Source organism: Balaenoptera borealis (genome assembly GCF_965194805.1).
Source record: "Balaenoptera borealis genome assembly, chromosome: 13".
In the NCBI taxonomy this organism is placed as follows: Eukaryota; Metazoa; Chordata; class Mammalia; order Artiodactyla; family Balaenopteridae; genus Balaenoptera; species Balaenoptera borealis.
This window is the reverse complement of record NC_138870.1, coordinates 68,054,905-68,070,910: the sequence shown is the minus strand read 5'-3', so window position 1 is coordinate 68,070,910 and position 16,006 is coordinate 68,054,905. Positions and strand designations below refer to the sequence as shown.

The 16,006-nt window shown below is 34.7% G+C and overlaps 1 protein-coding gene across 1 annotated transcript in view; it reads right to left on the bottom strand.

Moving 5' to 3' along the window:
• The window catches only part of PTPRQ (protein tyrosine phosphatase receptor type Q), a 289,628-nt gene that overhangs the window by 77,325 nt on the left and 196,297 nt on the right, over window positions 1-16,006 (bottom strand). The window contains exons 45-46 of the mRNA XM_082350721.1: window positions 8,925-9,046; window positions 2,370-2,556 (exon numbers count right to left, since the gene is read on the bottom strand). Coding sequence (XP_082206847.1) covers window positions 2,370-2,556; window positions 8,925-9,046 — 309 coding nt within the window. The remainder of the gene's footprint in view (window positions 1-2,369; window positions 2,557-8,924; window positions 9,047-16,006) is intronic.

Sequence of the window (16,006 nt, the reverse complement as noted above, 5' to 3'; positions counted from 1 at the left end):
TTAAGTTTTCAATTCTCTATGATAATTGTCCAAGAGTGTAATTGGTGGATCATGTAGTAAGTGCATTTAAAAAAAAAAATTTTTTTTAACATCTTTATTGGAGTATAATTGCTTTACAATGATGTGTTAGTTTCTGCTTTATAACAAAGTGAATCAGCTATACATATACATATATCCCCATATATCCTCCCTCTTATGTCTCCCTCCCACCCTCCCTATCCCTCCCCTCTAGGTGGTCACAAAGCACTGAGCTGATCTTGATCTCCCTGTGCTATGCGGCTGCTTCCCACTAGCTATTTTACATTTGGTAGTATATAAAAGATCACCAAATTATTTTTCCATTGTAGCTATACCCTTTTACATTCCCACTAGCAATGTATGAGAGATCTAGTATTTCTGCATCTTTTCCAACATTTGGTATTATCACTATTTTATTAAAAATTATTATTTCATCTGTTCTAGTAGATGTATAGTGATATATCACTGTGGTTTCAATTTGCATTTCCCCAATAGCTAATGGTGTTGAAAACCTATGTTATCATGAGTTTATTTGCTAGTCATATTTCCTCTCTGGTAAAATGTCTGTTCACGTTGTCAATTTTCTAATTGGATTCTTTTTAAGTGTTGAATTTTAAGATTTCTTTATGTTCTAGATATTCCAGTTTATTTTTGATAAATAAAAGTTATCCTAACATATAACTAGCTAAATATCAATAAATTATTATTTTAAAATGATACACATGAGGATAAAATTATTTATGAATAATTTTATGAAGGACTAGTTTTTGTTGTACTACATAATCAGTATTCTTTAAATAAATGACTCATTGAATGAACATATTTTGATCACATTGAAATGGATATTCCATTCTAAATTCTAAAATTCTAAGTAAAGAATTTCCATGAAAAGGCTGTTAATATTTGGCTGTCAATGATTCAGATATTCAGATATTGTTGCAAACATCCCTAGAGATAGTGCCCTATGGCAAGCAAAAAATAAGTAAATAAATAACAGTGAGAGAAAAAAGAGAGAAAAGCAAATAAACATGTCATTGTGCCAAATATCACAGGATGAAAAAATGCATAGCTGAAATAAAGGTTAAATTGGTTCAACACACATTTTCACAACATTTGCTATTATACATTTTTATGATACATAAGAAACATATTTTTTTTCTTTTTATAAGAATTGTTTCTCTAAAATTAGGATCAGCTTTAAAGTTGAATACATGAAAGAATTATCTGAATGCTAGAAAGAATCTTCTATCCTCCAAATATCTTTCGTTTGACATCTAAAATTCTACTCTGAGAGGTTTAGTAGAAATTTATTAAACTATGATATCCTTGGAAGAGTTAGCACATTAGGATTTGCAATCAATGCTTTGTGGTGTGAATGTGAATAAGTTTAGCAGCAGCTTTCCTCACAGATAGGTAGGATGGGGGAGAAGTGCAAAAAGTATAATAAGAAAATAAGTACCTGGAATATACATGGCCACAAAATGGAAACAAGCAGAATTTTAGGGTGCTGAGGATAGGATGTACTTTTCAATTTAGAACCGTAAGTTTATAGACAACAGAGTATGTAGCATAATGAAAAGACTAACTAAAAAATATTTTACCTCCTATACTTACCTTACAGATAGCAACAAATAAACTATAGCAACACATCCCTTCATGTGCTCTTTCCAAAGATATATCTGGTGGCAAAGAACATCAGGAGTCTGAAGGAGGATGGGGCAAGCGAATTCTGGGAAGTTGACTTTCCACATTAAACTCTTATTGGTTACAATCTTATTATTCATTCAGACCCTGTTCATAGGAACTGGAGGAAATCTGTATAGATTCTGACATTTATCAAATAGATTATGTAATAAAACATGTCACTTAACTAAGTGAAGAAAACAGATATGGTAAAACATAACCTGGGTTCTAATTTTGAATTCTAGATTATTTAATAATAGAGTATTATTACTTTAATGTGCATTTAAACCATGGGAGAGAAATAATTAAAATGGAATTTAAGGTGAAGCTTTATTGGCTATAGACAGTTGGACAAAATCATCTCTTAGGCAAGGTAACTCAACTTCTGAAATAGTGTTTAAATAAATGCAAAAAAGTACAATTGGTTACCTTATTATGAACTAATTTATTTTTGTATTTACAAGTATTGACTATTCTACATAATTCCACTTTGCCTCAAAAATGTAAATACAAAGCTTTACTTTTGTCAGTCACAGTGAGTCACTGAATTTTAAACTTATATGCTTAAAAAATTTCTTTTAACACATATGCTTTGTAGGGTAAGGTGTGAGAAACTGTAAGAAAGACACCTAACTCAGTCAATTTTTAGCATGAAAAATAAACCTTACCTGATTCTAAAGTAGTAACAATCACTTCAGCACTTGACTTTCCTTCCATATGTGCAGCACTAATATTGCCAGTGAATGCAGTGATCACCACGGAATACCTTGTGAATATTTTCAAATCTTTAATTTCTATGGTTTTATTTTCTCCATTTGACTTGATTAAGGAAATATTAAATTCATCACTATCTACCTACAGGAAAAAACAGCTAACAATTAAAGGAAGCAGCACTTGAGATACAAATCACTAAAACATAATAATAGAAAGCTATGAGTGGTATATTTTTCTAGCCAAGCTTCAAAAATTCTTTTATTTACAGTCAGACGGACCTGGGAAATCCAAAGTGCTACTTTAACAGTTTACTAATTACAATTATTTCAACAATTGAAAGTAAAAGAAAAAAATCAATCACAATTAATCAGAACAAGCAGAAATCATCTCCACAGTCAATGAAATTTATACTCCAATTTTTTTTTAACATCTTTATTGGAGTATAATTGCTTTACAACGGTGTGTTAGTTTCTGCTTTATAAGAAAGTGAATCAGCTATACATATACATATATCCCCATATCTCCTCCCTCTTGCGTCTCCCTCCCACCCTCCCTATCCCACCCCTCTAGGTGGTCACAAAGCACTGAGCTGATCTCCCTGTGCTATGCGGCTGCTTCCGACTAGCTAGCTGTTTTACATTTGGTAGTGTATATATGTCCATGCCACTCTCTCACTTTGTCCCAGCTTACCCTTTCCCCTCCCCGTGTCCTCAAGTCCATGCTCTACTTCTGCGTCTTTATTCCTGTCCTGCCCCTATGTTCTTCAGAACCTTTTTTTTTTTTTTAGATTCCATATATATGTGTTCACATACGGTATTTGTTTTTCTCTTTTTGACTTCACTCTGTATGACAGACTCTAGGTCCATCCACCTCACTGCAAATAACTCAATTTTGTTTCCTTTTATGGTTGAGTAATATTCCATTGTATATATGTGTCACATCTTCTTTATGCATTCATCTGTCGATGGACACTTAGGTTGCTCCCATGTCCTGGCTATTGTAAATAGTGCTGCAGTGAACATTGTGGTACACAACTCTTTTTGAATTATGGTTTTCTCAGGGTATATGCCCAGTAGTGGGATTGCTGGGTCATATGGTAGTTCTATTTTTAGTCTTTTAAGGAACCTCCATACTGTTCTCCATAGTGGCTGTATCAATTTACATTCCCACCAACGGTGCAAGAGGGTTCCCTTTTCTCCACACCCTCTCCAGCATTTATTGTACGTAGATTTTTTGATGATGGCCATTCTGACTGGTGTGATACCTCATAGTAGTTTTGATTTGCATTTCTCTAATGATTAGTGATGTTGAGCATTCTTTCATGTATTTGTTGGCAATCTGTATATCTTCTTTGGAGAAATGTCTATTTAGGTCTTCTGCCCATTTTTGGATTGGGTTGTTTGTTTTTTTGATATTGAGCTGCATGAGCTACTTGTAAATTTTGGAAATTAATCCTTTGTCAGTTGCTTCATTTGCAAATATTTTCTCCCATTCTGAGGGTTGTCTTTTGGTCTTGTTTATGGTTTCCTTTGCTGTGCAAAAGCCTTTAAGTTTCATTAGGTCCCATTTGTTTATTTTTATACTCCAATGTTTTATAGAAGAAAGAATATAGGTTGGTACCCAGACATCAAGGGTTCAAATCCCAACCTGGTCACTTAATAACTCCTGTAGCATTTGATAAGTCATTTATGCTCTCTGTCTTACTTTCTGTATATGTAAGATTGGGGTGATAATATCTGCTTAAAGTATTTTGATGATTTAGAAAAAACAGATCTGAAGTAGCCGGCACAGAAATTTGCAATTTTTTTTTTTTTTAACCATGACCAACAAAAATGAAACACATTTTGCAACATAATTCAGGATGTGTGTGTGTGTATTCTTTATAACTGAAAATTGCTTTTCAGAAATACAACTTCTGAAATGCACTTTGACATTTTCTGCTCCTTTTAATTTTATTCCAATTCATTTTAAAAATGCTGGTCCTAATTGAAGTTTGAAAAACTGATCTAGCACCGTGCAAGGCACTAAGGAATCAATTAACATAGATGTCATAATTTTTAAATGTGTACAAATGAGTATGCTTAGGTATATTAAATATAGTTGTATAATTTATTAAAACATAGTCTGTCTTTGATGGAGAGTCTGGCCTATTCACTGTGGGGATTAAGCATAGCTAAAGTTTCTAGCACTAAACAGAAGGGCTTTTCCTGAGATGAACAACAGCAAGTTTGAAATCCTATTATGCCTGCTTCTCTCAAGTACTTGAAAGACTTAAAAACAAGTTGGATACAGTGTCCTCACTATCAAGTTCATTTTCAACTTGACCCTCTCTCATAACTTTGAAAGATGTTCTTTTGTTTAATATGTTCTTCAAATGCTCTTTTCTAAGAGCCTTTTTAACTAAAAACGATGTTGCTATGAGAAACACAGCAAAAGGCTGAAAAATATCGGATCTGCAAAAAGTCAAACAGATCGAACCAGAGCAGTGGAGGGAGGTGTTCCACTTCTAAAGTGGCAGAAAAACAAATCAATCAGTGTAGGAATCCCATTGATCGGGTGCATGCACCCACTGGTAGAAAGTGTGTATGTATTTAATTAGTTGTCAACATCTAAATATCACTTACAAATCGGGCTTTTAAAATTTCCCCTATGACTAGGCTTATATTCATGCTGGGTAACAATTATCTAGAGATGAGTGACAGGTGACTCCTCTAATGGGGCAGGGGTCTCCAATTCCTCACTGAAGCTTCATTGTGACTATTCCTTGATGTTCCTTGCCTGACTACTATAGCTATTTCAACTCTGATTTTGTAGAGTTGAGCTGAATTCCTCAGGATTCCATAGCAACTTGGTAGCTGAGACAGGATTTACTCCCAGGTCTTTGAAGAGTCCAGACCTCTCTACACAAAGTCATGGGGCATGGTCTTATAAAGTAAAACTAAATTATTCCAATGCCTTCCATTAAAAAATGGATAACAAATAGCAAGTAGTAAAACATGAAATAACATGCATGTGATCTACTATATCTTAAAAAATATACAGTAAAATTCAAAAAGAATGCTGGGCCCTCAAATACAGCATGTGGAAAAATTCATTTTCTTTCTTCACTAAACCTACTATCATTAACTAATATTCGTCCACTTACCCAGGACTGAAACCTCAGACCTTTTTGACCCATCATTTCCCTTCAATCAGCTCCAAATTTGTTTGCTCATATTTGATCATCGATTATTATGATGAAATGTCTGCCATTTTTTTTGAAGTATGGTTGTTTTATATACATTGTCAGTAATTAGATTCTGGTTCTATTTTCCTCTCCTTTGCCTGCCCCACCTGCACTCTTCCCCACCTGGTACACCCCCATTTAATTCTTACATCCCAGAACAAATTTAACCTTCTTTGTGCAGTTTCCTCTATATATTATGTCCCCCATAACAGAAACTTTAATTATTTTGTTAGTTTATATTCCAAAAAAGACTGCATACCTCATACTCTACAATTAGCTCTTTATATTCTGGTGTCATTCTCTAGAGTGTGAGCTACTTGGAAGCAGAACTTTGTTTTCCATCTCTGTCTTGGTGAAAGAAGCTACTAAGTATTTGCTAAGTTAAAAAATAAAGGGACTGACACACAAAGGGCCACAAAATGCATTAATTTCCAGTAGAATCATCCAGGATGATATCTAAGCCCATATATCTTTATTCAAGATTGTCAATTTTTGCTTAATTTGAGTCTTTTAAGGGAAGAGTTTTATGCCCTTGCGGTTAGTATTTGGCAGAGGCCAGGCTGCAGCATAAGTCCTAAATTCAGTGACATACGTTCTTCTTTGGCCTGCGAGCCAATGACTTTTGAAGGTAGATAGTTATATATTCATGAAATGAGCTGCAGATAAACTCTATAAGGATAATGACCACGTCAGACTTGTTCACTTCTACATACCCAGCATGTACCACAATGCTGGCATTTGAATGTATTTAAAAGTGTGTTGGGAGTTTGGGATTGACATGTACACACTGCTATATTTAAAATAGATAACCAACAAGGACCTACTGCATAGCACAGGGAACTCTGTTCAATATTATGTAATAACGTAAATGGGATAAGAATTTGAAAAAGAATAGATGCATGTATATATGTATAACTGAATCACTTTGCTGTACATCTGAAACTAACACAACATTGTTAATCAACTATGCTCCAATATAAAAATTAAAAAAATAAAGTGTGTTGAAAGAATGAAGGGAAGAAGGAACAAATGACAACTTAGTTCCAAGAATCCTAGGGAAACTGTGAAGTGTTAGAATCTGTTTGAATTTTTGCTATCTTTGATCCAAAGGTGTTTTGGTGAGCATATATTTCAGTTTGGCAATTTTTATTTGCTTTTTGATGGTTTTTCCTATTTTCCATCACACCACTGTCTACTGGTTTTAGCCACGTCTTAATATTTGAGAAGTTATTTATCATCTCTGTGCCTCAGTTCCCCTTTATGCAAAATGCAGATGATAATATTTACATCAAAATGTTATTAGATAAGATATGATAATACAATGCATATGAAGAGCTAATATGTAACTGAAATAAGCAATTACAATATTAGTTATCTTTCCAGCCTTCTCTCTTGCCCTTGCTCATTTTTAATCTCAGTAAGAATGCTAAGAGAATGAGGTTATAAATCACTTTTTTTAATGTTTTATTTTTCCCTCCTTTAAACACAAACAAATTCCAAGAGAGAGGTATTTTCCTTAATAAAGTGTCTTTTACTTGATAGAGCACAGCATTAACATTTTATAATTTACTTTTAATGCTATTCCCAGAGCATTTGTCATTCATGTTGATTATTTTTGGCTAATTATTAACTAAAAATCTTCACAGATATGCTCTAAAAAAGGAACATAAACTGAAGACTGAATGTGAGAACAAATGTACCAATAAACCCTGAAATTTTCTTTTAATCATGACACGTCTTTTGAGAAAGAAGTATTTCCTTTAAGAAATAATATAAAGACATAAAAAAATCATAAAAGTTAAACAAGAGATGGATAGAAACAGCAAGAAGGAGAGGAGAATTCACCATGAATTACCTAATTTAATGTGTTAGACGCAACCGTCAGAGACTGCCCATCAGGTCCAGTAAAGCTCAAGCAGGCTGGCAAGGAGATATTTCCAATTCTAACCCTAGATAACAACTCTGCATTATTCACATTGTGCAGCACCCTGTCTTAGGTGAAAGGCTTGACTCTCATGCTTGGGTCTCCTTCTGTCTGGAAGGCTACTCCAATTTGGTGTCTTCAGGGACATCTCATTTAAATGTTTGTATTCCCCAGGATACTATCCTCAGGTTAGTTCTTACAGAAGAGTCTTTACATGTTGTGTAGTTAATCTCATCTACTCATATTATTTCATCTATCATCTAAACACCAACAGTTCCCAAATCTGGAAATACAAACTTCCTCTCCTGAGCTACAGATCCACAAATAATACTGCTAATGGGCTATCTTCATCTGGAGGATTCCCAGGCATCTAGTACTGAATTCATGCCTTTCCTCTACAAATCTGTTCCTCCTCACAATTTTCCAAATCATATATCTTAAAGTCATCCTTGATTATTCTTTTCACTCACCATCCACAGATTTTTTTCACCAAATCCTGTAGTTTTAAATTACTTTTCATTCTGTTTTCCTCACTCCATTTCCTCTGTCCTTCTTTTCTTGTCCAGTTTTACTCTTATAGTTTCCTGTCTCCTTACTTAATTTTGCACCCCCAGGACTTCTCTAAAACTATTCTCTACAATGCACCCATACTGATCCTGTAAAACAGAAATCTGTATCCCGACACTGCTTTAATTCCACAATTGGCACCCCACTGCCCTTACCATGAAACCCACACTCCATAACATGTTATAAGTCTGCCTCCTGATCTGGCCTCATCTCTCAGCCTTTTCTCCTTTAAAGTTTTGACCAAGGATTCCAGAACTACTTGCTTTTTCCTGCAGGAAGCTACCTTTTCTATTATTCTAACTTCTATTACCATTTCCTTTTCATGTTCCGCTTCAATTATTTTCAAAATTAAGCTCTGATGCTATCTTATTTGGGAGATATTTCTCCTAATGCCTTGTCCGTTCTCCTTTTATGTTTTGAGTTCGTTTTCACTGTATTTTAAACCAATATATTATTATCAACTTAACCTCGTTTATATACATCATCTATACCCTGACGATAAATACAATAATAACCATGGTGACAATACTTTATTTACATTTATTGAACACTTACTATGCGTCAGGCAATGTTTTAAGTTCTTTAGGCATATTTTCTAATTTAGTCCTCACAAAATCTCTGTACACTGGGTAGTATTATCAATCTTTATTTTACAGATGTGGACACTGAAACGCAAACAAGTTAAGTAAGCTGCCTAACAGAGCTGAGATTAAAATTCAAAGTCTGGTTCCAAAACCTATATTCTTAACCATGCTCTATACTGTCTTTTGTAGAAGGTAAGACATGCCTTACCGATTTGACATCTATCAAATAGAATGTTGGTCCAGTAATGACAGCAGGTTCACTCCAGCTGATGTTGATGCTAAAAGGTGATGTTGCTACTACATACACATTTTCAGGAGGACCATCTGGAGCTATGAAAATAGAAAATAATCAGTTACCTTGCTACATTTAAGCTAGTATTTGCCACAATACGATAATAGAAAAGACCGTAAAAAAGGATAATCATGATGAATTAATTATACATAAATTTATAGTTCACAGCGTGCTAAAAGGCATTGGCAAATCAAACGATGTAATTACTTTCAAAATAATTACTATGCATAAAGAACTTCCATATGAGAAATTAATGGTCATAAATACATGATTTTTAAACTTGAAATAACAGTTTGAAAAGAAAGCATTACTATTGCTAAAATAAATCTTTTTGAACAAATCAATATTTTATTTTAAAATAGGTTAACAATGTTGTTTTAGGAAAACTTGCAGAAACTAAACATTTGACTACAGAAAAGTGGAACTGGTTCAAGTGAATTATATTTAAAACGTATTGTCTTACAAATGTATCAATAAATTGGGTTGGTTTATTGTTTTCACTGAGGGGGTAGCATAGGAAATAGGTTATACAACTGATCTTATTATTACAAATGTAAACATTTCCTGAGTTCATTATGATTCCAAACAAATTCTTTAATTTGTCTTACTTTTATTATTGTTGTCTTTCCTCAAGAGTGCAAAACAAGAAATAATATTTTAAGGAACTGACTGATGAAAACCTGTGTTGAAATTTCAATTTGTGAAACTACTAGGAATTAGAAGAGTTTTCAGTATGTTAAGAAGGATTTAGTCACAGTTACTTTGACATAGACATTGACCTAGAAACACTGTTTACACATCCCTGTCCTAGCACGGCCCCTCATCATTTCCAGGGATATTAAATATTGGGAGATGAATATTTCCCAGCATTTCTGATTTTTAAATCCACATGAACAAACATTACTGAACAATATCATTCCTTAGATCCTGAGAAGGGGTAAACAAGAAGAGAAAATATTCATTTCCTCAAATTTATAACAGCAACAAGTTGTATGATCTTGGTCAGACAATAAAATTTCTGGACCTCAGTTTCCTCTTCATATGCATATTTCACAGTGTTTTAGAAAGAACTGCGAACACAAAATGTGTGAAAGTAGCCCATTAGTTTAGTGTTTGGCCCTTTTTGTAAATTAATACAAAATATTATAACAAAGGGCAAAGTAAAGATAAGAACTAATTAGAAATACAAATAATCTACTATGAGAGGGCAAAGACAAAGTGGTGAGTACAGTTGGGCGGGGAGTCAAGGTAAAGTTGCAGAGAGGAGCTGGGGATTGAATAGACTTTGAAACATGAGAAGGATTTCAATAATCAAAAGGGCAAGTTTGGGGGCACTTCTTTGCTAAGAAGGTCATAAGCAAAGCCACAAAGATATAAACAATGGGATCCACAGGCAGAATATTATTTCTGCAGAACGGCTTTCTTATGCTTATTAATCTTATGCTTATGCTTATTATTTTATAATTGAAAAATATAACTCTAGGAAGGGTTCCACACACTTCACCAGACTGTCCAAGGAATGCATGGTACAAAAAAAAAATCAGAATCCCTAAATTTAAGGAATAGAGATATCACAGAAAGACCAGCATTAATGGAGGGATAGGGTAGGGAACAAGCCTCAAGCAGTCATTTGGGAACTAAGTTAGGGAGCACTCGATTATCTTTAAACAATGGGATGCCACTGAAAGTTCTGAAAAGGGAAGTATTTTTCTAATGATTTAGGAAGAAATCTGATGCAGCTATGAAAAAGATATGTGCTCTGAAGCAATGAGTCCAGATAGGCTATTTCCAAAAAGCCAGGTGAGATCTGATGAGACCCAAAAGTAGAAGAGTGACAGTAGGTAGAGATAGGAGGAGATGAATCCCAGAGCCCTTAGAAAATCTAATAAAAAGTACTTAAGGGCAGATGAGATGTGAAATAGAGAATGTAGTAAAAGCTAACTCATGTATTAATACTGGGAGAATATTGCTAGAATTCACAACAACAGCACGTTCAGGAACAGACACTAGTTTTGGTAGGGATAAGACTATGGTAGGAGATGATAAATTTGGTCTGTACTCATTAAGTCTGAGATACTCACAAGGATTCAGATGCCTGCCTGGCAATTGGAAAGATGAGCCTAGAACCAGGGAGACAGGACCAAGATGGAGGAGGGTTTTAAAAAAATTTTCAGATAATTCCTTACAAATTGGGATAGTATAATATGGCAAGTATATCTGGTTCAAGTGAGTCACAGGCTCTGAAGAAAGACAAAAGTTTTATTTCAACACCAGGTAGCTGTTTAAGATGCTAATAGTAGTAACAATCTTTGAACTATGAATGAGTTATTGGTACTTAGAACATTTCCAAGAGAGATGATATTATATGTTCTGGAATTTGGGAGCCCAGCTCAGCCCATAAAAGTATTTTTTAATAGTAGCATTGAAATAATTTAAAGAAGTACTCAAATGTTACTATAGAGGACTCTAGGAAATATGTATAAGAAAGTTTCTGTGGGAAAATGCTTTTGGGGTGACAAACATATCCTTCCTACTTGTACCTTTTCTGAACTTTGTGCAATACTCTGAACATTGACTCAGAGATCCAGTCTATATGGCATCCAGGGGAGAGAGTGAGGGGGGGGGATGCTCCTGGATTCAGAGGTGTGATAAGCTGAGAGGTGTTAATAATAATGACAGAATTAGGCACATGATTTCTCTGGTGACTAATGTAGAGAGATCATGGAATCTCAGCACTTAAACATACCCTGCATGTCCTGAGATCTTCAGTCTTATTCTAACTTTAGGATCCTAGATTTAGGAAAACTGCCTCAAATTGTAGCATAATTCATTTAGATAACTGTACACATAACAAATGAGAGCTATAGGAGGTCTCCTGCCACCAGCATAATTGTTTTTGGATGCCCTCACAGAATAATGCACTCCATATTCAAAAGTGGCAACTCTCTTTCCTTCCCAAGCTGGATATTCCTTAGAAATAAGGAGTGCATAGGCTTCAGGATTAGGTACACCATTACTGATCATCATTATATACTTTCCTCATGGAGAAATCGCTCTGAAAAATGTAAGATGTTTTGTGGGTTTCAATGGCCTGTCTCCTGCCTTTGACTCTGTAAAAGGGGATGGGCTAGAAGCTAAGTAAAGCTTTATTAAGGTGGCTATTGATTAATATTTTAATTATTTATCCTTTATTAATATTTTTGCAAAACCTGCCTTCTAGCTCTGTATGGACCATTGTGGAGAGGAAGAATTTTCTGACAGGCTGCACGTTTCAAGTGGTATGAGACAGGAAAATATTTTAGCCTACCTTTTCCTTTATTTCTACCAAAATGTTCTGTTGGCTTTTAGGTGAAATTTATGCATTTATCCAACCAATATTTATTGAGCATCTTCTATGTGCCAGGGACTGGGAAGACACCAAGCTTATAGAAGTGATCAAGGTAGCTGTGGACCTATCCATATAGAGCTTCTAGTATGTACCCACTCTTCTTCACTCAGCAACTGTTTATTGAACACCTACTCAAGGCAGGCATTTTTGAGGTGCTGGGAATACAGAAGAAAACCAAAGATACAAAGATCATGGAACCACTATTTCAGTGGAGGGAGACAAATAATATATAAGTATATTATAAAAATTTATATAAATTAATATATAACATACAAATAAATGATATACTATGTTAGGAAGTGATATGTACCATGACAAAAAAATGAAGCAGGGTAATTGGGATGGGAATGTGGATAAGAGTTACTATTTTAAAAAATATGGTGGTCAGGCTATGCCTCTCTAAACAGGTGACATTTAAACAAAGATTTGAAGGAGGTGTGGGAGCATGGGAATGTTTGAAGAAGGAGTGTCACAGGGGGGAGAATGGCCAGTGCAAAGGCCCTGAGACAGGACTGTGCCTGGTGTGTTCTAGGAATAACAGGGACTCCAGTGAGGCTGGAGCCAAGTAAGTCAGAATGTGAGTCAGACAGGAAATGAGGCCAGATTGTGTAGGGCCTTTAATGCCATGGCTAAGGTCTTTTAAGAACTGCTGTCATAGACAAAAAAGACAAATGCCATCGTTTAATAAACTAATATAATGAATTAGAAGGAGCCTCTATAGATTTTGGTGCTTGGTATCTAACTCATACCAAGAAGATGGGCCAAAATTCATTATATCAAAAGAGGACAGATTATCTCCAGAATGTTATTCTTATACCTCTGTAACATATACAAACTCGATGGCTGTCGGGATTACACTTTTAAACCTAACTCATTCTAGCAGGCAGGCAAGGTGGTGCATTACTGTTGCCCAGATAACATGGACAGCTTACTGAGAATTTTCTGTGATAAGAAAGCCGATGAGATTTTTCTGTGACTAGGTTGATGGTAGCTTGTTTTTACAAATATTTTCTGGAAATATTCTTCTATGTCTGTGTCTTCTCTGCTCTGTAGTCTGGATCTTTGGGGGTCTCAAATGAGGACAGATCCAAAACCATTTCCCAAGGAAAACCTCAGCTAGTCTTGCAAACATGTCTGTAGACCAGCTCAGAAAGCAGTATGATGCCTTGCTTCAAATTCTCGTCTTTCAGAGTAAAATGTCAACCCTGCAATCATTCCTTTAATACCAGCAATCAAAGCCCTCATCAGGGAGTGTCTGCTACCCCAAGCAGAGCTGACAGAAAAATGACGTTCAAAGATCATTCATGGTACATACTAACCACTTGAACTACTAAATATTTTAAGTTCTATGCACTAATCAATCATTATAAAAAGGCAAAGTATTTAGCCCCTCGCTGAGCTGTGCTTTAACTCTTGAACTTTCCTTAAGTGTTTTTTTTCTTTCTTTTTTAAGAAACAATCACTCTTAATAACATTTGCATTTTCCAGTATACTTGATAAAATTGCCTGTTTTGTTATGCAAGTGTTCCCATGTTAAATCCTTTATGAAATATTTCTCTTAGAACATATTATATTAATCTATATTCTTGAAGAATTATAATATGATGGAATAAGAAGTCCTAAATTTGAAATAAAAAAAGTAAACACATACCTAACTAAACTGATATGAATATATTATATGCACATAATATATAACTGAATATATATTTCATCTGTGTAGAGCAATGAAAGATAAACATTTGATTAACTCATGGATATTTTAAGAGAAATATTTAGAACACCAAATGCTCAAAGTATACTATAAAATAGTATCTAATTATTTTAATACTGTCCAAATATTATAGTGTACTTTTAAGCAAATAACATTTTCAAGTTTCTTTTATGCAATTTTCTCTTGGAATTTATCAAAATTCCAAAAATGCATAATAAAATAATTCAGTATTATTTTTTTCTTTTATTCCAGTGTGTAGTAAACTATTATTAGAGTTACATAAGGGGGGATACAAAATTACAATTATGAATGTCAACAATCAAAATAAAGGAAGCTTAAAGCAGTAAAGGTATGGGGAATTGAAAATATGCCAGTTTAAAAGCTTAGTAATATATAAGCATCTTTGGGAGACTTTGTTTGTCTCTCCATAAACTGTCACATTCTGATTTAGGATTGTTTGTGAAATGAATCTAGTCAGTAGTAGGCCAAGATATCACTATACCCTTTCTCTTATAAATCACAGCAATTTACTCAGTAGGAATGATCTATCCTTATTCTCTCATTCCCCATAATCCAATCACTTCCTCTCATAAGCACTTTTCCCCTGGTTTTCGCAATAATGCATTTTCTGTAACTAACAACCATCATTTCCTGATTATCATGCTTCTATCCTTGCAGAGGAATGTGGGTCTTATGTGGGTCAGGGTCATCTTTCCCATCCATCTGTGTCCCCATGCTAAGTGTGTTAGCTGAAAGGTGAGTCTGGATAGACCATCATTATGCCTAGTACATATAAAAGTTTGAATGCCCCCAAGTCTATGACACTTTGATTAAGAACCATCAAATTTTGGTGTGTCTAATACTATACTTTCAGAATAAGCACATTCAAAGAGTTATTAGAAACTCTGCCTTCTGCAGATCCCTGTAAATTTTATTTAATGATGAAAAATGTTGTAGAAAATACTCTGGTTTTTAGTGCATGCTGTAGTGACCTTCCTAAAGAATACACATAAATAAATAAATGACTTGACAGCAACTCACAAGACAAAAAACCTTGAGCTCTGTACACATGTATGATTTAGATTGTCTGCACATCTATTTGAATTTAAGTTCATTTCAAGTTTATTTAAAGGTCCTTCCCCCTTCAGGGTATTTTAGTTTCAGGATTTGGTACACTGGACCATCAGATTCCTATCTACTGTCATCACTAAATGAAGGACTCCCATTCTTTCTCAGCTTATACAAGTATTAACAGCCTCTAGGACTGTGAGTTGCCTTAGATTCACCATACCTGAAGGAATTTGCTTTAAGTTTTAGATGTCTCTCAGGACTAAACAAAATCTAATTGGCTGGGTGGTTTGGGTGGATTCCTTACATCTTAAACAATTCAGGGCATCAAGGGCCCTGAAGAAGTTCAGCAATTAGATTGACCATATTGATGGAGGCCAAGAGCATCTCAGGACACATCCCACTGGTTACAATACTGCACTAACTGGCTATCCTTCACTGGTGTTGAATGTTTCCCTAGAGCCCAGTGATTTCACTGCCCAGCATGAGATACTACTGTTGGTGTATGAAATATTTCCTACCCTTTTACAAGATTTTAATTTTGTTTTACAGTTAGATTTCCCAACAGCAAGATAGTAGCACAAAGGGCAAATATTACAAGCATAAGAATCTGACCTATTAGACTGTTTGATGAGTACTGAGAATGATTCATGGATGCCCACAGTATTAGACTTCATTGTATGACCATTTTCTTTGATGCTGAATGAGTAATTTTCTGAGTCATTTCAGGTTAGCTTAGGTGGAAAAAAATACAAAATACCAAAAAACTCTCACTTCCAATATTAGCCATGCCAGGTAAGAATGAAAATATTCTCATATTAGTTCCACTGC